Source organism: Aquila chrysaetos, chromosome 16, assembly GCF_900496995.4.
Source record: "Aquila chrysaetos chrysaetos chromosome 16, bAquChr1.4, whole genome shotgun sequence".
NCBI lineage: Eukaryota > Metazoa > Chordata > Aves > Accipitriformes > Accipitridae > Aquila > Aquila chrysaetos.
In genome coordinates this window covers 14,930,255-14,955,816 of record NC_044019.1, presented here as the reverse complement: position 1 = coordinate 14,955,816, position 25,562 = coordinate 14,930,255, and the positions used below count along the sequence as shown (strand labels likewise).

The 25,562-nt window shown below is 36.7% G+C and overlaps 1 protein-coding gene across 11 annotated transcripts in view; it reads right to left on the bottom strand.

Moving 5' to 3' along the window:
• The window catches only part of PLEKHA7 (pleckstrin homology domain containing A7), a 167,425-nt gene that overhangs the window by 92,055 nt on the left and 49,808 nt on the right, over window positions 1–25,562 (bottom strand). The window contains exon 1 of one of the 11 annotated variants that reach the window (XM_030038794.1): window positions 22,081–22,121. The exons of 9 other annotated variants lie outside the window; for them this stretch is intronic. In XM_030038794.1, the coding sequence (XP_029894654.1) occupies window positions 22,081–22,106 (26 nt within the window). In that variant the 5' untranslated portion in view covers window positions 22,107–22,121. Of the gene's footprint in view, window positions 1–18,913; window positions 18,985–22,080; window positions 22,122–25,562 lie in introns of those variants that run through there. One more of the 11 variants, XM_030038791.1, reaches the window with a different exon arrangement.

Sequence of the window (25,562 nt, the reverse complement as noted above, 5' to 3'; positions counted from 1 at the left end):
GAAACCTAAGCAGCACTATAAAGGATGGAATGAAGGAGTTAAAATCCAAGAGAAACCTTCAATTCAGCTTATTATCAGAAAGCTGATATATCAGTAAGCTACTATAAATTAATTTGTGTTTACCAGTGGTGAGAATATGAACTCAGGCAGCCAGGTGAACACATAATAATGATCTTCAGGAATTAAAATATTTTTCCTAAAACAACTCTCAGAACTTCAGAGACTATCTTAGATTTGAAGAAAAACAGATACGTGTTAACAAGGACGCATATAACTGGATTACTGTTGCATACAGTGTTTTGAGACAGAACACACACTTTAGTGCAGTACTATCTAATGCAAATCACAATTTACAAACACCCTTATACCTTGTAAATCTCATTTCCCTCATCATTTTTAAAAACATGGAATTGATAGGGGTAAAAGCACTTGTGGAGACTGTAAAATCAATAATACAGAACTTCCCCTGATAAGTGTGTAACTTCCACTATTCAAAAATGGGATTCACAGCAACTTTTTAGGCTCTGAAAAGCAAGTATAACTCTAAACTGACTTTTCCAATACAGTCTTCCAAAAATGAATTTATAAAACTTTTCTACATGTAAGAAAATCTTTATAATGCAATGCTATTCTTTTCACAAATGATCCATTAAAACTTATGCCTGAAGCACATTACAAATCATGAAAAGGCACTAAATACAACATCATATATACAGACTGTACATGCATGTACACAACAAGCATGTTCTAGGATGCATCATCTTCTAGGATGAAATGCATACACAACCCTGCCAAAAAAGAATGTTAGAGAACAATTCAATATACATGACCTGCAGGGTACTGCGAATTCTAACCAACCGCATCAGCTAATAGTTCCTGTGAATTTGGCCCTTCTCATCACAGCAGGGCAAGAAAAAGCAATTAGCAGTGATATTTCGCATGGCTCTTAAAAAGAACCTTCTGAAACAAAGTCACCTAGACACTATTTCTTCATACAAAAACATCAGGTTAAAAAAAGACGTTTTTAAAGCCCAGTAAAGAAATCCTATTTCGTCCTGAAATCCTTCCTGAAACATTGTAAATGTTCATAATGGAGCTGTCAGTAGCAACTACTCACTTTGAAGTTGTCACTCAACTGTCACCATGACAACAACAAAAACCTTTTCACGCCTAAAGACAATAGGAATTTTAATCACTGACATTCATTCTGCTGACAGTTTGAGCGAAACAAAATTCTACTCTCTAATAAAAAAAAAAAAAATACAAATACCAATTTAAGATTTCAAGAATAATACTGGTTTTTTTCCCCTCAAACATACTGCTCTCTAGAATTTTTTTCCCCATGTTTAGATTTCACACTTGCTATTGTCCTGGTTTCAGCTAGGACAGAGTTAATTTTCTTCCTAGTAGCTGGTACAGTGTGTTTTGGATTTAGTGTGAGAATAATGTTGATAACACCCTGATGTTTTAGCTGTTGCTAAGTAGCGCTTCTCCTAAGTTAAGGATTTTTCAGTTTTCCATACTCTGCCAGCACGCAGGTGTACAAGAAGCTGGGAGGGAGCACAGCCAGGACAGCCGACCCGACCTAGCCAAAGGGATATCCCATACCATAGAACGTCACGCTCAGTATGTAAACTGGGGGAGTTGGCCAGGAGGGGCCGATCGCTGCTCGGGCATCGCTCAGCAGGTGCTGAGCAATTGCATAATTGCATTGTGCATCACTTCTCTTTTCTTGGGTCTGAAGTCTCTCTTTTTGTCATATTCCTTTTCATGACAATTATTATTACTGATATTATTATATTTCTTGTTATTATTATATTTTATTGTTATCATTATATTTTATTTTATTTTTGTTATTAAACTGTTCTTATCTCAACCCATGAGTTTTACTTTTTTCCCTGATTCTCTCCCCATCCCACTGGGAGGAGTGAGCAAGCGGCTGCATGGTGCTTAATTGCTGGCTGGGGTTAAACCACAACAGCTATTTACCAAATACTTCGGTGAATATTAATTTTAGGATGGCTGGCAGAATTCTTTTCATGTCAATGCAGAGTAAGTTTTGTAAGTCACTTCAGCAGGAAATCTGAAATCAGGGACTGACTTGTCTAAGTATCACCTCAGATTGGTTAACTGCAAAAGACTGGAGGCAAAGCTGTGGGAAAAGCCTCTCTGTCTTTTCCAATTGTTCCCAACAGCACACAAGATTTTAGTCCTGGCAGAAAATAAAGACAATTCTAAGTGCTGTCATGGTTTTTTTAAAAATAATACTCTAGATACTGCTTTGAAAAAAAAAAAAAAATTAAAAGCCATCATGTTTTGGATCCTGCAGATTCTTAAACATAAACCCCTAACTTGACAGAGCTATTCATTAGTCACAGCATGCATAAACAATCCTGGACATTAGAAAGTATTTTCAGTTCCCTGACAAAAATACACAAGGGGATAAAAAGAGGAGTACTTGGTGGCAATTTTTTCTCCATGCTACCACAAAACAAAGTAGTTCCTGTAGTTTGTGTATAACCACATGGCAATGTTTTTCTTGAACAAGCTAGCAAATGGCTATAGCTTGATAATCTTGTCATTTGCCATTATTTGTAACTGTCCATATACTACAGCCTATCATCAGACAATAATATTCAAAGCACATTTGGAACATCAGGTTAGATCACAGAACAAAGAAAAAAAATTTACTTCTTGGCCTAAATCCACCATGACATGTCCTATCAGGAAACATAAAAAAAAAAAAAAGAAACTCATATGATGCAAGAATATATAAATGAAGATAAAAATGCAAAATGGCAGAAAAACTAGTATTTATACAGGTTTCAGAGTAATCACTTTGCTTAGAAATTTCATAATATACAAATAAGGGATATGAATCAATTGGAAGTGTAGTGAGATTTCTCAGGCAAAAAAATTACTTTTTCTTTTGATATGAAGGACATTTGTTTAGACCACAAGAAAAAAAAAAAACTGGACCACTCGGCATGTAAATTTAGATTATGCAAATAAATTCATTCAGAATATATGCTATCCTAATCAGTAAAGTATTAGGATTCTTCCTCCCACATTTTTTTAATCATGCATACCTATTCGAAGTTAACAGTTGCATTCATACAGATTCTTAAGTATTCACAAATGCCAAAAAGCCATTCTATCATACACTGATATGTACATTTAGAGATAGATATGTGTGTAATCTTCATATAATATGTGAATAGATGACATTTTCAATCCCTTGCTTGAACAAATGAAACAAGTAAACAACAACAGCTGTTTACAAAACAACAACAACAACAAAAGATTAAGAATAATGCACAATGAATGAGAATGAATTCAAATTCTCCAGGACATGAAGCCTAGGTCAACATTTTAAGCACAGACTACAGTCAACGTGATGAACTGAAATATGAAGACCAAAACAAAGTAACAGAAGAAAAGCACAAAGGAACAAAGAGAAGTTATTTATTCTGATACTACAGAATGTCCTGAATAGGAAATATGGATTCAATCTAGAACAGCACTTCTGGTGAAAGATTTCTAAAACGAATATTCAAGAGAGACATTTGGAAAGCATCAATACTGAAAAGTTTCAAGTTCAATGCAGAGAACAAAAATGTGTTCAATACAGAAAGTAGATTTTTATTCATCAGTAACATCTTCACATCGATGAGAAGGCAGTGTTACATGGAGAATCGTGCATTAATTATTGATCTCTTAAAAGTAAAAGAGATGACAGGAAACTTAAAATCTTGGGAGGAAGCATGAAATTGAGTGTTTGAGGAATTAAAGTCTGAACTAAACATACAGTTTCACTAATACCACAAATACTTAGCGAGCCTGATCAAAAGTACCAAAAGCGCAGCACAGAAGCAAAGTACTTCACAAGTATTGCAGAAGCCTCAAATCTATCTAGAGACAACATCCCAAGAACTTTTTCACAGGAAGTGACCTAAACCACTGCTAAGTCATTAAAAGAACACAGATGGAAAAAAAAAGAACAGTACATGTTAAATAGTCCACTGCTGTTAGATATAGTACATAAAAAATCTTCTTGTCTCAGTATTTAATGTCCTATGCAGCTGAATGGTTTGGGTTGTTACTTTTTCTAAACCAAGGGCATAATTTCTGTTGTCATCCAGAATTCATTAAGGTACTCAATCAAGTAGCAAAGGACAAAAAGTAGAGTTGACTCTTCTCAGAAAATACACACATATTTTTCTACCAAAAAAAAGTGTCCTTCTATGAAGTTAGTGTTGAATTACTTATTACTGCAAGGGCAAGAACTGGTAGGGAGTCAAAGCCCATTATTTCTGCGTATTGTTCCAAATCATGACCAAGCAATGCTGAGCGCTGATTGCCATTCTAAAATGTGCCATTTAACAATGGCAGGCTTATTCACACAGCTTAGCAGGTTCTACAGGCAGAATGTTCTAAACCAGCAAAAAAAAAAATTCTGGCATGTACATTGATTAGAAAAATAAACTAAATAAAAATCTACAGCATTAATAACCTGTATTTACTTTGTTTAAACCATCACACTGTCGAAGTTAATGATCAAAACTTGTAGAGGCTTTATCACCGAAACTGATGGAACTCAAATTTCCTACAGGGACCAAATGTCTCAGGGGGACTAATGGAATTATTTATATCAATATCTTGAATCGAGACTGGGTTGATAAAGACAAGAATCACTAATATATAGTGCCTGAATATAGGGGTTTATGAAATATTAATGTAATCAATCCTTATCACAAAAGCCTCAAGTGATACCAATTGCCAGTATCACTTGAGAAATACAAGCCTTTTTAGGAAGTGTCAGAACTAGCTATTTGTCTTATAGTGGATCACCCATAGCTGTGCTTATTAGGAAGAAATACAGAGATGTGCAAGCTACTCATGTTACGGCATACCTAATCTGGTAAAATGCAATGGATTTCACTTCAACAATGGATAAAATTTTTCAAGTGCAGCAAAATAAAAAGATCAGAATTCAAGATGAATAATCCACATTGTGATAGTGGTTTTAGAGTTGTATCTTTAGATATAACCATTAAAATGGTAATAAAAATAACAAGATTTATACATACACGCACACTTACATCTCATAGCTGTATTTTCCTTTGGCACTAAAATTTGTTCCTACGTTATTTAAAGCTTAACCAGTATTACAAGTCAGATGAGAAAGAAGTGATCTTAGCTCCATGGAGATTTACTGTACCTTTAATTAACTGAAAATGAAGCATTCCTGAAAGTCACATCTAAAATAAAGGAATAAACTTTCATCCTGCCAATTACCTAATTATTAGCTTAAATAATTCTAAACATTTTCCTGTCTATCTGTAGCACTTTGACTTGCACCTTAATCACATACCCTCTACATAATACATAAAAGGGATAAGAAGAATGATTTCGTTACTGCAATCTTTGGCTTTCCTTTGTTCTGGGAAACAGACCTCATCTATTACTGATATCTAATTACATTTGTGCTCTACAACACTTCTATGTTGGATTCTCTGTATTTTAAAGTTTATTGATAAAATTATGAAGTGATGGAAACCAGTATCAACTATCAACATGCACTCATGATATTAAACTAAAAAAAAAAGCCAGCAAGTAATTCAAATTTTCTTTGTTGAATTATAAAAACCTCATATTTGGCAATTCATCAAATCCTATAAATGCTGCAATTTGTACTATGCACAGAAGCATTTAACTTCCACTGTGTCAGAAAGAGAAACACTAGTTTTACTAGCAGAAAGGAGCAGTGACTCAGAAACAATAGCTTCCAGATACCAATAATATTAATCATATTAATCAGACTATTTACTTCTAGCCTAAGGGCTACTGAAATTATTTCAATCATTATCTCGTTTTCCTGAAAGATCTTGCATGTAAAGAAATTCCAAGTTCACAAACATCAGGATACATTACACAAGGCAAGTAGCAAAATTTCAGCATGTGTTATAATTTTAGGGAAAGCAAGTTCCAAGTTAAAATTATGACCACGTCTTTCAAAGTAGCAAATAGAAAAACAGTAATTTGTTAACAAACAGTTGTGTTGTGTGCTTAGCATTCAGAGAAAAAGTTCTTTACTTGTTTACACCACAAAATTATTTGCCTCAAAAGTGTATTCAGACATACTATCTGTTGCTTCTCATGTAAATATCTTTTTGGCTCTACATTCACAATAAATCATAGTTAAAAATCTTTTGCTCTTCACTAATCAAACAACAAAAGAAATCCTCAAGGAATTAATCTGAAGATCCCCTCAGTAAGAGAGTTCCTAGTGATTACTCAGTGACACATACATTTACTGTCAGTTTAGATACCCAGGTAATTTCATGTACTAGCACCAAAACTCAGTGATCCAAACAGCCAGTAAACCGACTACACATTCTTTTAAACATACTTGCAGCGCATTGGTACTTTGCAAAATAAAAGTGTATTACATGTAACAAAAATAAGACTAAATTATTACCATTTTCATTTAAAAAACCCCCACCACTCCAGGTTAAATCTAAGAGCAACAGAAGAGCAAGTTGTATGGGAAGCATGATAGTAGAGTCAGGACGCAGGGAAACAACCTTCGTTTCTCCTTCAAACACCATTTCTGTTATTGCTTCCGCTCTCACTACTTTGGCATCATTTTTCCAGAAGAGTGCAAGAGGATGCCTGCTTAGACAAAGACCAAATTACCAATCACATCTGACCAAGGTAATAGAATTAGGGGCAGGAGGGGGGTGGGGGGAGCTCTGTGAAAATATTAATTGAAGTCCATGCAGCAGCTTTACAGTTGTCTGATATGAAGATTGCAAAGTCACCTTTGTCCTCGAGGCATCTCCCGTTTCTCCGTTCTGCCCTTTCTTTATCACCAAAGAAAACTTCCTTGGCTTCCGCACATGTGAGAATTCTCCATACAAGAAGAACACAGCAATATGCACAAATGAGCGCATCATGACCTGAGCCCTATCATGACAGCTTTGAATCCAGAATAAATCAACAGCTGAAAGGAAGCAACAGATGCCAATTGGAAACAAATGGTGATGTTATAAGCTCAAAAGGATGGCCTTAGTACTGAGTACCCATGGTTGTTTGCATAGCTCTGACTTCCAAGTTTTAAAGATACATATTGTCATGTATCAGAAGACTGATGGTACTATAATGGCCCAGTAAAAGCAACTTACATTCAAACTAGTTTCTGCAGATTCATATGGGACAATTCATGCCACATGAATTTAGGAATTTGCTCTAAGGCAGTTTTTCTTTCCACTGCCCAGAAAGGGAATCTTTCTTTGAAAAAACTAATTCAACCATCTGAGTTACATTTCTAAACTTGAACCACAAAAGCTTGCACAATACATAGTGCCTCCAGCTGGGCTCCAGTGAAGGTTGCCAATATTTCATAAGATTTCTATGAAGTATATAAACATTTACGGCTTGGATCTGAGACACATGTCCTAACACTTACAGATCTCCACTTCCAAATCAGTGCACTTAACAATGATCAGCAGATTAACAATGATCACCAAAAAAGTTCTGGTTAGTATTCAAGCTGGGCTTAATACACTGTACATGATGCAACAAGAAGCTGAATAAACTGTCAAGAAAAACAAACAGCATGAAGATATTCACAACTGGAAAAACAACCAGTGAAGAGGCCATAGTTTAAAAATAACAGAGCAGAGAATGGATTCATATATTGGGACACAACTACTTAACAGAACTAACTAGGCAACAGCATTGCTTCAAAGAACCTAAGCCCAAACACTTAACTGCAGTTCCTGACCCATCCAGTACTGAGGTGGAAAAGAATAAATGCTGCAACTTACTATGTATCTGTAAAGCTTCCACCTTCTAAAAATTCACAGTCGTAATACAAAAAGCAGAGATTATGGGAGTATACTCTACCCAACTTTAAGCTGAATCTAGAAAGAGCAGAGAATATTTTAGAAGAATATTTTAATATATGTTAATATTAGTAAACTACACAGGAAGTTTCTTTCAAATCACTGCAGTAAGTAGACTGTGCAAACTTACTAAGTACAAACATTCAATAGCTTAGTTGTTAGGAAAATTTAGGTTTTAAAACATGTAAAATGATGACATTTAAGCAACCGAGGTTTTCAGAACAGCTTGTGCTTAAAAATAAGGGGCTTATCTTTATGAGCTTTTAGCATCTGAAATACAGACCCAGCAGGGTGAGAGTGGGCAGAAAAGAATAGAGAGAAAGCACAATAGAGTGAAATCAAGGCCCATGGTGCATAGCAATAGAAAAGTTTACATTAGCAAAGACACTGCAGATTTATCTAATGTTTTCAGCACATGGAAATAAGGCAGGCCCGACAGACAGCAGCAATAAATCCATAAAAGAAAAACATTCTGCCAGTGAAGGAACATAAAAGACTCTTAGCAGGCATTAATAGATTGGTGCTGCTTTTCCTCAATTGGAACAATTCTGAATGGTGAATTTTAGTATTACAAGTTGACACAGGTCATGTACTAAATATTCTGCATTTTATCCACCTACGGTAACACAGTGCAGGGAGAAAATAAACCTGCCTGTAAGGTTTCCATGTGAAGAGCCAGAATCAGAACAAAAACTTGATTGCATCTTTCCCTATCCAAAAGCCATATCAACACTTGCTACTGTTCTTCAGACATCACAGAACCACTCACAAAAGCTGGAGTTAAAACAACAGAATTATCTTGGGCACACATCTGAAAATCATTCTAATTAAAATCCAGTTGACCTCCAAGACAATATACATACCTTTCTCTAATCGATATACACATGCTGACTTTTCATTAGTGTGAACAATTTATGACAGAGAAACTCTCGTGAACAATGTTTCTGGATCTCTGACATCACCTGGAACCCACCTTCCCTCACATCAGGCCAACAGAAGACAAAGGCACAATTAAAAGACTCCAAAATTATGGGTAATGCTCCAATTTGGTCTTTTACTTCCCTTGAGGCAACTTTTAGAGCAATCGGAAAGACAGAATGGCTGTAGGAAAACAAAGGGAAACACTCTAGCTTTTACCTGAAAGGGGACAGGAGGAGAGGAAGGAAAATCAGTAAAAGCCAAAATAGGCTGAGAAAGACAAGACAATTAAGTTTTCAGAACAGTAATAAGTGAATAATTACTCTTATACACCAAGACTTACAAATTCTGTAAGCCAGGATATATTTCGAATCTAGAAATCTTACCTAGTCAACAGCAGGCAAGCATGAAACAAATTATTTTTATTACAGCAACATTTGAGTAGACTTAAACAGAGGGAGTAACCTGGTGAGAAACCAGAGCAGGGACAGAGCTAATGACACATCTTAAAGCAAGAAAGACAAGTTTGATCTTGATGCAGTTTAACAGGAGAGCCAAGAAACGGACTTTTTTAAATGGATGATGTAGTTAAAGCAGTAGGTAAAATGTGGATTACTTACATGGGAATAAGGAAGAGGAGGGAAAGTGCTACAGAGGTCTGAGAAGTTACAATAACCCTGGAGAGACACAAAGCTTCTAACAGGAGACTGTAAATCCTAAGGGAAAAGGAACAGGTCTTCAACATTTTAGGGAAAGGGGCAGCAAAGTGCAGGCACAGTTGGAATTTGAAGAGTAAAAGAAAACAGCAGAGATGCTGCCTCACTTCAGGAGAAGGCAGTAGCCACAGCGAAGACAGAACTAACATCAGTAATGTCACAGCAAGCAAAACTTAGTAGTACAACATCCAAGAGTTTCCAAGGAAAGAGACTAACACACAGCAATGTCTGAAAATGATGAGTCTTAATTTCTTGAGAAAGTGCTCTGTGCCATCTGATTTGTCACTTTGGGCAAGTCGTATCTGAGACAGACATGCCGGGGAAGCAGCATGGTTATGCAGTGCCCTGGCACCCGCCCCACATGAGGTCATAATCTCAGCCATTACAATCTTCTCCACTGTAATTGTTTGTCTTCAGCAGACGATTATTCCTTACCTAAAGTTATGAGTAAATGAAACCTCTTACAGGAGCTGAAAACCTGATGTAAATTTTGAAAAGGCTAACACCATCAGCATTATCTGCATTGCAGTCATCTCAGCAGCGTACAGAGGCATTTACACGTCAACAGGACTGACCGTCTGTTTCAAATAAGTGTCTTTAAAGATGGCTCTCCTCAGCATGTGAGAAAGAAGTAGTCTATTTTTTGCAAAAAATCTAAAAATGGAATATAAGTACCCATTTACTACGTGCTCAAATTTATGCTCATTTTCTGCAGGAAGATGTCCTTCAAATGAATTGCAGGACTCATGAAACTGGATTAACAATGTCATAAGTCATACACCTGCCAAAACAACAGCATAAAAAGTGAGACTAAATATAATCAATATCCTATTTGAATAGATAGTATCTGTATTTAACAATTTGTTATAATTCAAATATTAGCTGACACTTATTCAAATTTTAACATAAATCACTGTATTGGTTATAATTTTCCTATAGTTAATTGTTTTAAAAATAACTTTTATGCTTCTGCAATGCCCTCATTTCTGATTTAATAAGTTTTGAATTTGCATAAAGAAGAAACTTGCAAATTTATGCCTTACAAATTTTCTGCCAGTGCTTCAACTTTTTTACTCCAAACCAAACTGTAACAAATTCCTAGTTTACATTTCTCAAATTATCAGCTAAATGCTGCGCAAACCAGGACCATTTCTAGGACCACCCTCTAAAGTGCAGGATTTTTTACAAGTCAATGTTTCCTTTATGTATACTAGAAAGAACAATATTTCTCTCTAGGCTCAATTTCTAAGACACAAAATTAGTTTCCATGTTTAATTTCAAAACCAATTATTAAGAATGTAAACTCTCAGCCTTGTAGGATGGCTCTTTGATGTACATTTTGCTGCATAACCTGGACCCCCAAACACACCGAGTAAATCTCAGAAAATCTCCAGACAAATCCCCGTAAGGATTTTAAAAGGATCCAAGAGGTATCCAGGCAGCTTCAACTCTAAGAGAAGCAATCACAGTGTAAATCTTGGGAAGAACACTACTGAACTAACAGCTATGATAATTCATTAACTTAATTCCATAAGTAGATTAGTCAACTGCTGAGGCAGAAATGGTAATAGAAAGAAGAACTGAATAGAATTCTGAACAACCGTCATCATTCAGGAAACCAAGTTAGTGTATGTTTATACAAAAACAGCAATTTTGTTTCAGAACACACACATGCACAAATTACTCTAAAACAACAGAAATAATGCACAATGTTCCAAAAATAAAGAAACAAACTGCCTTTTCATGCTGAAATCCTCAGAATAATGGAAGTACAAGAGATTTAACATCTGAATCTCTAGTTACACGACACATTTTCCTTTTTTTCTTTTTTTTTTTTTTTACAATGAAGAGTATGTTAGAAAATAGCTGTTAAGAAAAAATTAACACAAAACTTATACGTGGTTCTGCTGGCTAAATATCAATGTCATTAGAAGATGAACTACAATTACATTTCTGTGCATAAAAGCTTGAAATACCAGGTATCACAAAATATATATTAAAAAAAAAAAAAAGAAATATTCAAAGTTTCAGTCAGAATTAATTAGAAAAGTAAGTAATCCACATCAGAGCTATTGCTTTGCATCATATGCAGTTTATACTTTTGTCTCCTTTTAAGGACACTTAATAGATAACATTATCATAATGCCCACGTTTTCCCTCAGAGTTTCCTCTTTTCTGACAGAATGATTTATAATGAATTGCTGCAATCTGCCATGCATTCATCTGATTACACCCTTACCACCAAGCGTAACCTGAGCCATGCTAGGAATGTGGAAAGAGACCTGAAGAGTCAGAAGGTAACCTGCACATTGAGCAAGCCAGAAGTGACACACGTGCCTAAAGTAGGCAATACCCAGTATAACTCAACACAGGCGAAACTAGCAACTTACTACTGCCAACAGTTTCAAAAGTGCTCAGTTTAACACTGGGACAGCATCAACACACTCGCAGTTTCACAGTTGGTACTGTAGATCACAAGGGTGCCACGTGTGGGATTGTGGCAATCTACTGGTCACTCATACAGAGCTGAGGCTTTTAACTACCAGTTCAGATATCACAAAACAGGGGAGGGTTTTTTTGGGTTTTTTTTTTTTTTAAAGTGAATAAAATAGAGTGAGGAAAAAAAGGGGGCTGGGGAGGAGGCAAAAAGTAGGAGATAAGGAAGAGGGAAGAGACTTCCTGTATCAGAGGCATTTTATAAGACTAGCCTTCTTACCCAGCTCCACTTTTCCAAGGAAGCAACTGAGGAAAATCACGCAGGAACCGCAACACCAGCCCACACCTTAATCAACATCTCTCACTCACGATTTTGTGCTTGTATCTTCTGGACAAAATTTAGAGATGGTGATCTTGCAACCTGCCTCATCTTTAACAGTTTTCCTCATTTTGTCTTCTCAGAGAGCAGCCTGTACTTAAGTTTTATACCCTGCAAGCAAAACTCTTTTTTCAAGTTCAATCTTGCTTAATGAGTTACTTTTTATTATGTGAAGCTTTTTAATGCGTTGTTTGTTCTGTCAAGCCCAAATAACCGCTGACATTCTAATCATGAGGCCCCTTGGAAAAAAAGAAAGGGGGTTTTTGCTTAAAAGGAATCTTTATATTTGCCTGTAAAGCAATTATATCATGTTTAAACCATTTTAATATAAAAATAGCCTGCCCACATTTTAAATATTGCAGAGGATAAAATATATCAAACTGTATTCTTCAGATTTTGATCGTTTCCTCTCTTACTTAAATCTGAATTTAATACATTCCTTTTTAGACATAAAGGAGATAGCTAGTGATAGGAGTACCAGCTTTCTTCAGTAGTTCTTCCCAAGTCCTGAAAAAGGAATTATCCATCTAAAAAGCAGAGACTGATCTCCCTCTCCTAATATGAAAGCTCCATTTTATTGTAGGCATCTATAAAAACCAAATTCTGTGGGGAAACAGCTTCTAAGGCCAGCTCGAATTTGGCACACTATGTTCTTGCATATATTTTGGTCAATTTTGCAAAAAAACTCTGCCCTCCCCTTTCTCCTCCTCCCTGCCAGCGAAAGAGAACAGCCCTGAACCAACAAAGAACAAAAAGTACAGGAAGTCTTGCTCAACTGATTTAGTTATTCCAAGAAAAATGCAACTATAAATCCCTGTCATACACATGCATACTGCTGAATATTCAGAACTTCAATATTAAATAGTTACCGAGGACTCTGGTTAAAGCTACCAAACAAACAAATATTTTAATATTTTTTTGTTATTCTTGATTGCTCTTTGACTGACCTCAATATTCCTCAAAGTTTTTAGCTTAACTAAACTTGTCGGACTATGCTACAAAGAAAACTCCATTATTGTTTGGTTTCTTTAAAAGCACTCGCTGTCTCCTAGCACTTTACAACATGATCAAGATTTATTCCTCTATCTAAAATACAGCAGCATTTTTTTTTTAATTTAAGAAATGGATACTAATTAAAGACCAACATTTGAAGCAGGGAGTAGAGTAGCTCCCTCCTCAAAAGAAAAGCTCAGCTTAATGCTGCAAGATATCTTCCCTTTCCACAGTTAAGCACTGTCAGTTTGTTGCTTAGTTTCAATTATAACAGCTTCATACAATATTGCTACGACCAGAAGGGATCTGCATTACTGCATGTGCAATCAACTCCACAGATGCAATTGACTCATCTTGAATTCATAAAATTACAAGTTTTCACTCTCCTGCACTGGATACTTTTCTTTTTTTTTTTCCTTTTTCTTTTTAAGCAGACAGAAAAAGTGTAATAGCATGCATGACTCCAAACAAGTCTTGATCTGAACAGCAGGCTTTTGTTGTGAACTTGGTTTCCATCTTCTTCCCTAGAAGATGAAATTCCAGTATTACAAAGGGCTGCAGAGGTTCTGATACTGGTTAGGGCCAGAGGTCTATGGCAGCCCTGATAAACCCTAAAAACTGTTTTGCTAGTTTGAATGTAACTACTGAAAATGGTAAGATCACTTGTCGTGGTTTAACAGCGAACAACTAAAGCACCATGCAGCCATTCACTCACTTCCCCCCCCACCCAGTGGGATGGGGGAGAGAGTCAGGGGAGAAAAAAAAAAAAGAAAAAAAAAAGTAAAACTTTTGTGTTGAGATAAAGACAATTTAATAGGACAGAAAGGAGGAAAATAATAATGATAACAATAATAAAATGACAATAATAATAATAAAAGTAATGAAATTTACAAAACAAGTGATGCACAATGCAATTGCTCGCCACTTGCCAACCAATGCCCAGTTAGTTCCCAAGCAGCGATTGCCCCCCAGGCCAACTCCACACAGTTTGTATACTAGGCGTGTGTGTTGGTTTTGGCTGGGATAGAGTTAATTTTCTTCACAGTAGCAAGTATGGGGCTATGTTTTAGATTTGTGCTGAAAACAGTGTTAATAACACAGGGATCTTTTTGTTATTGCTGAGCAGTGCTTACACAGAGCCAAGGCCTTTTCTGCTTCTCAGCCCACCCCACCAGCGAGCAGGCTGGGGGCGCACAAGAACTTGGGAGGGGACACAGCTGGGACAGCTGACCCCAAGGGATATCCCAGACCATATGAAGTCACGCTCAGCATATAAAGCTGGGGGAAGAAGGAGGAAGGGGGGATGTTCGGAGTGATGGCATTTGTCTTCCCAAGTAACCGTCACGCGTGATGGAGCCCTGCTTTCCTGGAGATGGCTGAACACCTGCCTGCCGATGGGAAGTGGTGAATCAATTCCTTGTTTTGCTTTGCTTGCATGCGTGGCTTTTGCTTTACCTGTTAAACTGTCTTTATCTCAGCCCATGAGTTTTCTCACTTTTACCCTTCCAATTCTCTCCCCCATCCCACTGTGAGGGAGGTGAGTGAGCGGCTGCGTGGGCTTAGTTGCTAGCTGGGGTTAAGCTGCGACAGCATGACGTGCCATGGTCCAGAATACCTCTTTGGCCAGTTTGGGTCAGTTGTCCTGACTGTGTCCCCTCCCAACTTCTTTTTTCCCTCCAGCCTTCTTGCTGGCTGGGCATGAGAAGCTGAAAAATCCTTGACTTACTATAAGCATTACTTAGCAACAACTAAAAACATCAGTGTGTTATCAACATTATTCTCATACTAAATCCAAAACATAACACTATATCAGCTACTAGAAAGAAAATTAACTCTATCCCAGCCAAAACCAGGACTGAAAATGATAAGATCTCTGAACTATGCAGAATACCCATGTCTTAACCCCTATGCATTTGTCAGAAACAAGAAGATTCTTTCTAAAGAGGAATCTTCCTATGAAGATTATCCCAGTCCACCAGCAGAACTCCAACTACATTCCAGAAACACTAGTAGTTGCTCCGTAGCTGAGACAGGGTTGGGTTTTGTACTATCTCACATTTCAATGTGAGGAAAGACATGTAACTCCTCCTACTCAAAAGAAGTCCTCCTACTCAAAATTGGTTTTGAATGTGTATTTCTGAGGCAAACAAAAACAATGACAATTTTCTAAAATAGCTACAATTTGCTAATATCCCAGTGGAGCTGAAAGCTCTGGCTTCTCTTGTTAAACATGGCTAGGATACTAGATCTCTTCCTTTTCTCTTTGCCAAAGAAAAACTCATAAGGCTACCATCTTCTCCTCTAGGAGCCTAAAGCAATGAAAAATAGCAAATGTTCTTACAAAAAAGGTCTCTTGCCATACCAGGGTAACTGGGAAAAAGATATGAGCACAGCCTTTGCAAGCTCTGCCAGAGAAAGCTTCATTCTTAATCTCTACTGATTAAACTTATGAAAATCAAAGCATTATAAGCATATTTTCAATGACTTTTGAACAGTCTTCCTTCTACACTATATATGAAAGAAAACTAACTTTACAACATCAAGTAGGTGACAAAATGCAAGCTACCTGGCTAATGCCATTGAAGCTGCTGTAAGATGGCACATTGCAGGTTTACTTGCATGCTTTGGCTACCATTTGATGTTTAACCACCAATACTAATTTTACACTTGCTGCTACTTATCTTAAAGTACAGGAATCATAGATGGCAATATTTTCTTTGAATTTCTACATGAAATACCAAATCTGTAAAAATTCAAAGATGATAAATTACCTGAGGAAGTGTTTTTCAATCACATATTTTCTACAACTAATATCTAGATCAGATCTCTCATGTTGTGCCATAAAAGGAACAAGAAGAAATTTGTTATCAATCTCAACATAAATTCTATTAATCTGTAAATGTTGTCTAAATCTGGAAAAGCTCCCAAGAAACTCCAATTCCGCACTGCATGAATATAAAAAATGAGTTACAATATGGCTCAAAAACAAAGTCCCCAAGATGACCTCCTGATTTATGCAATTCCATAATTCACAGCCAATCAAGAGACCCATGCCACACTGAGTGACCTAGTATTGGAGACCGTATCTTGGTCATCTCCAAGAAAAAGCACAAACAACGTCCCAAGCAATCTTTAATGAACAAAACGCTGATTGCACACTCCTCCAGAATAGGCTATCATCAATGCTTGCGACCATATTTCCACAAAAATATCATACCGAAATTATTACTCCTTATGTGTAGCAGAAAACACAATTAATTTCAAACAGTATGTAATTCCGATGATAATTCTGATCTCTAGAAAATTAATCTTGTCTACACAAAAGGCAAAGTATCCTGAAAACAGAGCTTTTCCAGAACTGTGTTCAAGACTTCTATGCCATCCCAGTTGCAAGCCATATTAGATTAATGTCTCTGCCAACATATGAACTTAGCATAATGTATACTAACCCTCCCCACTGCACGGAGATCACAAACCAATTATGATAAACAGTAGTCTCACTGCCTACTTATTTTACTGGAAAATGTTCACTCACCAGAATATGACAACTAGAGTGGAATAAAAATCCTAATACAGTCCTGTCTCTGCAAGCTATATTACTTCCCAGACAGAAACAGATGTATGTTACTATTCTGAAAGAAAATTCTGCACTGAGGATGAGCTCTAAATTGACTGCAGGAATACTGATTTTACATAGTTGGAACTGCCAAGTTATCAGTGGTTGTACACAACGTAAAGAATTTCTTTTTATAGGTACAGGAACAAAAACAGTCGCAAAGTTGGAATGACTTAGTGATGAAAGGAAGTAAGACCACCCAATTCTACATACATAAAACAGGATTTAATAATCTCAGTTGCGTATCACAGAAACTAATTATCTTATCTGAAAATTATTAAACACAGGCTTCAATGAAATGCAGAGTAACTATTTAAAAACATGTAAGAAACAGAGAGGACAAAATTAAAAAACAAAATGCAGTTAAACAACAGGGATCCAAAAGTTCAGGAACTTCAATCTATCTCTCTTCACAACAGAAAAGTGAGGACTTGGAACTCACTCACGAGACCTTCATTTTGTCCAGAAGGTCACTGTGGAAACCAGGGAGTTGAGTGGCAGGCCCTTGTCATTTTGATCTTAAGGAGTAGGAGTGAAAAGGTGTGCATTTGACTAAGCATCTAACACACTTTTGGGAAGAGAAAGCTTTTGACATCAGCTACCATTTACTGAATTTCTGTTGTCTTTAGTTTCCAGCTTATTCATGCCTTTTATCAAAAAAAAGGCCAGAAAAAAGGAGAAAGATTACTAGACTTCAGCGTCCTCCAAAGTTAGGCCAAAGGACAACAACCATGAGCAATCATTGTGGTTGACCTCTAAATGGCTAACTCTGGTTTCACTAAAACCCAACTGGTACCTTTGACCAGACAGTCTGGTAGTGCTAGAGAGATACAAATATGCAAGTAAGTGCCAGAATTTATTTCAAGAAATGCAGAGAAAAGTGGTTAAATGAGCACTATGCAGAACCACTTTTGTTTCTATTCACAAATGACTATCACTGCAGCCTTACAAAACTAACCCGTACCACTGTGTATGCTGCAGTTTATGAAGACTATTTGTCAGGTTCATTCTCTGGATATGAACATGTTAATAATTAACTTATTCTCTTATCCTACTCTTCAAATGTGTTACACAAAGATGAGTAATAGCACAAAACTCCTGTTCCAACTCTGATTTTCCCCTCCCTCTGTTATTGTTGCAGCATGAAAGGCAGGGACTTCAGATTTAGACACAATAAACAGAGATTACATTCCTTTATTAAGGTGTGCCAGAAACCTGAGATCTTTCAGCCAAAGAAGTATTGTAACACATTCCCTCTAATTATTATGCAATATTACAGTCTTCCACAGCAGGAACAGCAATTTCATGCTTAGAATCCAACCCATTCACTAGAAAACTGTTATACAGCACTCTCAGAAGGAAGGATTTTTAATAAAACAGGACTATTGAGTCAAGAAGATAAGAAATAAGAAGCTTGTACGATTAAGCTTTATCACAACGCTAGCATTCATCACCTTTCAACATGTGCACATTTTTTGTGAATTGTCTTAAAAGCATAATGACAGTAAGTACTTTTGTTTATTTACCTTATGCAATTCTGCATAAAAAGACTTAAAATTATTCATGTTTCTAGAAATCTGTATAATTTCCATTTCTCAACACCGTAGATATCTGGTTCCTAATAAATGACTGAAATCTGAATACATAACTCACTTAAAAAATCTCCAGGGTTACAACTTCATTTTTCCAGTTAGAAAAACTCTCAAAATATTTAATATGTTTAGAAATAAAAAGTATTTGCTTTAAATACATGCAAACCTAATTACAAAGTCAGGCACAAAGCATTCTAAAACTGTATTTATTTTTTTCAGCTTCTTAGTTCTCCAATTTCATTAATTTTTTCAAAGAACAAAGAAATGGAAACAAAAAAATCTGTTAACACAAGCATCATGCTACAGCTCTACGTGCAAGTGCATTAAAAGGCAAAACTTAAAACACAATATACCTGCATGACACCTGGTAGAATGGATATCCCAGTAGAGGAACAGAGTTTGAAAATCCGGACTGACTCGACATTGCCTTCAGGTATTGTATCCACTTAAATCATTTCTATATGCCATATGTTAATTCCTTACCAAAAAAATATGTATGTCTGTATCCATCTGTACAGTAGTTCAAAGCTAACTAAACAGAAACCAAGTGCATATTCGAAGGTCTTGAAGATTCTGCCTGCATTTCAAACTGCTTCCTCAGTAGTGAAATTCCTAAAAGCCAACACCCTCATGACATCACATACTACAAAATCATAAACATGCAATTGTTTCAGTAAAGCAAGGACAGCCCGTCGTTTTTGACTCGACATAAAATCCTGCACCGCATTCTTCCTGAAAACACAGTGCCTTTCAGGCTGGCGAAAGGCAGAGAGACCTGCTGTCTTAAACAGCAGCCCTGCTTTGGCAGTCAGCCAGCAACCAGCAGAACTTATTGCCAATGCCGCAAATCCCTCCTATCAGCTAATGAAGATCCAGACTGCAGGTGAAAAATGATTTTAGCCCATGACAAGAATTTCCTTGAAAATGCATGAGATCCATGACCTTGAACTTAGTGACAAAAATTTCTTTTTAAAATTTCAGTTGAATGTACAATGCATACTATTGTTTTACAAGCAACATCAGATTGTACCGCACATTACAGTAGTATGAAAAATCACACTGAGTTTTCCCCTGCTAAAAAAGAATCCTATCATGCTACACTCTCAACTGCATAGGAAAGCAGGAGGGAAGGATAGGAGATGGAATCTTAAACCACATTATTTAAGCTACTGAATACAGAAATAAAATTATGTGCATGCATTCCTGTAGTATTTTACTACAGCTTAAATCAAAGAAATATCAAAAGCGAGATTTCTTTTGATATACAGTACAATGGTAAGTTACACGAAAGTTTATTTGGGCATGCCTTCCTCAGGAGAGGAAAAGACAACTGGAAAGCAGGAAGACGTGAGTAGCCACAGTATAGCCCAGTGGCATGACTAACGTCAAATAGACTTAAATGATTATCTACCTACACTACTCTTAGACTAAAAAAGGTGTACAGTGCCGTCACATGAAGACATGCTTAGTTTAAGCAAAATATTAAATAAAACAGATTTTTAAATTATTTCATTATCTGTGCTAGCTGCACTGGGAAACATTAAAATGTTGAATTTAATACCTCTACCCCATGACATATTATTTACTCTCATATTATTTTGTCTCTCAGTTTTGGAAAAAGACTGAATCAGTTTCACTTGGTTTATCACAAGTTTATAATCAACTTCTCAGTCAGTAGGAAAAAGGTCCAGAACTCTGCCACTATTCTAGGTACCTTTTAAAGTCTGACTTAAAAGAATGGGAGCTTTTTCTTCTACCTTAAATGTATCTTAAATTTGAAACTAAATCTGATCTCAGTGAAATGTTTAGTTTCTTGTTGATATAACTCAACTGTTTTTATAGTGTTTTAAAAGCACTGTGATGTTTTACATTGCCTAACTATTATTTGTCAAGGTGTAAAAAAAGGGCAGTTTAATTGTGAAACATGATAACAACAGTTCAAATAGAGATAAAACAGTAGGGGAAAAAAACCCAAAACAATCACAGGCTACAGAATAAGGGCTTGGGCCTCAAAAAAATGGGAATGCTTATTAATTAGCTCTGCACACTGTCACAGATAGACCTCAGTCAAGTAACCGACTGTTCCCACCAGTTACAACTTGGGGAACCACAGGCCATTTTACACAATAAATGCAATGTACACTTGAACACAGAATAACATGTGGATACCATAGGTTACTGCATACAGCACCAATTTCTGAAGTCCTACAAAAATGCCAGGATAACACAAAGAGAGCACAGTTTGCCCAGAGAAGAAATTTTTTTTATTAGCCCAACTGATATATCTGGAAAAACAAACAAGCTTCTGGGCACATCATTTTGCAGAAATTTTTATACCTCACCTGGCTGTAAAGAAAAAGCTTGAAAAGGCAATTCAAGCACAAATGATGTTGTGGTATCAGCTGAGTTTTCACAGACTTGAAAAAGCAGCTTTTATAGGCATAATCTCCCTCATGTCTAGTATGGAGCATTAATTCCAAAACCCACAACCCTCAAAAACCACAAAGGTAACAGGAAAAAAAGTTGTGTGCATGTGAGAGGAAGAGAAAACCCTACCAGGTCTGTCCAAGTCATCTCTCCCTGCTGCCTAAGCAGGGATGTTAGGATAAGTACTGTTAGCTTTCACCCCTACTGCCACAGCTGTTGAGGGCCATGTAAGTCATTCTGCTATGCTGTTGTGGTGGAACCTGAGGAGTCATCTTGTGTGCATGTCCCTAAAGCACTTATATTTCTATCCTGTGTATTTACTCTTTTTTTTATTTGGTGCCTCCTTGACACTGATAATCACAGAATTAACACATTTATGCAGTAATTCTCATCTCAGAATAATTCTTCTTAGTCCCAACCAGGATTTAGGGTGTTTCCATTTGATTTGCCAGCTGAAAAGAATGTCAGTGTCAAGTCAGCAGATTACAGGCTTATAAACCAGGAACCTTAGAGGCTGCCAGTGGCTCGCCATGCTATTTTGCAAAAATCACTCAGTCCCTTAATGCCTAGTTTATCCACATAATAAGGAAAATACTGGCTGACAGCAAAGGAATGATGTGAGGTTAAATTTTTTTTGTAATTAAGTATTGAAATCCTCTGATTAAAGATTTATGAAGGGATAAAACAGCTGTAGCATTTGAGGGAAAAGATGCGTGGGAATATTCAGAATAGAGTGTTCTTTTTGTCTCTTGCTCCTAGCTCTAACATAACAGAAGCATTATTGCTCCAAATTTCAATTTAAATATAAAAGCCATTTAAATTTTAAAATGTGGTGAAAACGGCACAGTTTTTAAACTGGTGGACAGCATTACATCGCATTTCAAGATAGGGATAACCGAGATGACAATAGGCAGACTAAAGCTGAATTAAAAATGATCTTTACAGAAGCAGAATCCTTCGCTGGTAAGCATCATACCAGTTCAGTGATTTGGAAACCAGAAGGGAAAGTGTGGCATAAGAGGGAGAAAGGGGAAAGAGAAAGTCTGGTAAGGACCAAAAAGAAAGCCTCCACACAATGATACCCAACATTTACCAAGTGCCCCTTTTATTTCTTTCCATATGCAGGCTTGTTTATAGTACAGAACTAGGTCTGGGATCCAGACCTACTTGCCAAACACCACCTGCAATAAAAGAGACAAGTGGGTTTCGTTCCAACTGCAGTCATGTTTGTTTGAGTTTTACTTCCGTGTTTAAGTGCCAACAAACTTACTTAAAAATAACCACATTAGTATTTTTTGGCATAGCATGCCATGTAGTAGTTACTACTTCGCTGGAACAAAATTAAGCAAAGAATAGAAGTTTGAGACACAAATATTGCGTGTTCCAGAATTTACAGTGACCTTAACACTGAAGTAACTGACCTGTTAGCTATTACAGCATTTAATGCTGCTACTTGAAAAGGTATGCAATACTTAACTGAGGTGTAACTGCACTTCAAAAAGCAAGGATAGGCTGAAAGGCTGCAGAAAAGCAAGCTCATGCCCACTTTGACGTTATTTCAAACAAGTAGCACCCTTGGTAAACTAATGGAAAATTCATTTAAACTAAAATGGCAACTTCATCAAGTCTAGAAGTGAAAGCAGACGCATTGTAGACACTTATGTGATGATATATCAAAATGCATATAAGATGTTTAGCATTCACAAAAATAGAATGAAGTGTCATGCAGAAATTATTGTAACATCAATACCATAAATCAGTAATTTACTCCCACACAAAGTGTTACATTTGATATATTCCCTGCCTGCTAAGAAATATATTAGACACTAAAATAGAAGGAAAAAAAAGTTATAGGAAGTGTAGGAAAAATCATTATACGGAGTTTGAAAATAACAGTATTACTTACAAAGAAAATATTACAAAGATATTCAATATAATGAGCAGTACTTAGAAGACATAATGGAAAGTCTTTTTTTCCTTTCTGTATGAAAAACAAGAATAAGGAAATATTCAACAATACTGAAGAATAATGGCAAATTTGAAATGGAAGAAGGACAATATCACTGAAAACTCAAAAGTCATCCAGAGTTAAAGACTAACTGGATACTTATATAGGAAAAACACCAAAGAAACAAACAAACAAAAACCCCAGAAGTGATAACAGAAAAGCACTGGAAGGGAAGAGGACTTGAAAACAACGCCAGAACTTGGGAGAAAAAAAATCCGTGTGAGAAAGCGATCTAACCTAGCTGCTGAAGGATGTCTTTTGCTCTTTTCTGAGGCAGACTAGTGGGTTCAATGATAATGAATAATCTCTGCTGCACTCCTAAGCTTGTTGGTCAAGCAACTGAACTAAGATTTATTTTTTCCAGCCTAGTTTCTCAAGAAAACTCAAGTGATCATTGTCACATAAGCAGATACAGAATAAGCAGGTTAGTTGTTGTTTTCAGGTAGGCTACCTAATGAAAAATAAAAGTGAACAACCTCTGAAAGAAAAGAGGCAGCACATGAAGATGTTTGTATTCTGACTTCAATTAAACTGGGTTCTCCAAAGCAAAAGACCTATCTACCTTCTCTCCTACCCCACCTTCCAGTCCTTAAAATTTCCCATTTACCTGCCCTCCTAATACCTGGTTGCTCTGTTCACCTTTCAGCAACTTTCAATTTCTCCAGCCCCTCTTTCCCTCCTGCTGCTAAGGCAGCTTTCTTGCCATATACATGGCACTATCCCAGTAGGCCTGTTACAAGCTTGTTCAGCTTGATAGCCCATTTATCTAACCTAGAGATGGTTGACTGTTACCCATCCTCATCCTCCATCAGCTTTACATCATTCCTAGTAAGATCTTTAAAAAGTAGAAACATCCCAAAGAGCAAGCAACAGTTGATTAAACTGTTACACACCTCACAAAGACACTGAAGTTTCCCCACATTTTCTCCATATACTCCCTGTCCATATACTGCCATATCCCAAAATATGGCTAGTGATGCTGACACAAAACCGATTCAAAAGGCAAGATTCCCAAGAAAAGCAAGAATCTCTGCTTAGTTTCTCAAGCTTGTCTGTTTCTTATTTATTTTTAGAAGGAAACAGTGAGTGTAAAGCTACCTTCTCAAACTGAATTCTGGAACACAAAGATAGCATCTCTTATGATACAAAAGTAAGCAAAACCTCCTTTGGAAGGAGCTTTAAATTTGCACTTGGGCCACATGTTAGCCATTGAAAGGCTGGGTAGGTCAGATAAAAAAGTACGGGGGTACGGATCTACTTGCTCTTTCCTTGGTATCCAGGTTTGAGATTTGAACTTCACTGGCTATTACCAAATACTAGCACCAGAAACAACATACAGGTTTTAAGACTTTTCAAGCACTATGCAACCCTCCATCACCTGTCCCCATAAGTCCATCTCTGTTCCTCTCAAGCAGGCATCAGAGGTGGACCGTCGCCCCCTCTGCAGAACAGAGCCATTGCACAGCCATCCTGTACAGCAGTTAACAGAGTCCACTCTGGGATGCAAACCAGAGCACTGAAATTTAAAACATAGCTATTCTAGGTCATTCTTTGCTTCACTTTATGAAAGCCTCTCAGTGGCAAAATGCTTGCATTTTGACTTGCACACACTTTAAAGAGGGGGAAAAACATTTTCCCAAACCTAATTTTCTAGATATGAAAACATGTAACATTTATACAGAACCTGGCTTTCAGCTGCTTCTGCAACACTCAAGTTGCAAAAAGGTTCCTTTGAAGCAACTTGCATACCACATGAAATTGGTGAGAAAGGCAAAATGCCAACACACTCCTCTCTGTGACCATGCAGGCTGGTAAAAGTGGTGGAACTACATAAAGTAAAAAGAATGAGGGCCTTGAAGTATAAAGTATCTGAAATTTAAGGAATTTATTTCCGTTAAGGATTTGTCCTTCAAGGACTAGGGAAGTAAAAGGAGCTGCAACATATAGCAGTAGATTTTATTTTAGGTACAGACACATTTCTGCATCCATAAGCTTTATCTCAAGCTGCCACATATGAAAGCAAACAATTCTGTTTCATTCCATGCTCCTCTTCAAAGACACAGAAGTCACACAGAGACATCAGCAGCACTGGCTTAAAAGTAGTTGTCCTCCAGACAGATACCAGCTTCCATGCATTCTGAACATCATTCCAGGAATCAGTCACTAAAAACAAAAAAAAGCTAAATACTACTTGACAAAATGAACTTCAAAAGACACTGGATTTGGAAGAATGAATACTTTATTTGGTACATTTAAAAAAATAGTAAGTCTGGATTGAGTCTTTCTGTCAGAGTCCGAAGCTAGATTTTAAAAATTCCTACACGTGAAACAAAGCCTAGAATTTACTCTAAACATTAGAGAATTCATAGTGGAGGTACTAGCACTCGTATATCTGCTTGCTACCTTAGTCCTTCCAGACATTCTTACTTGTATTAAGAAATACTATTTTTAGTATCTTTGTTCCAATCTGGAACAAAAAAGCAAAAGTTATTAAATTCTCATTTAAACAACATAATATTTTCAGCCCAAACATAAAACTGCTCTTAGCTATTTTACTACTAGACAGG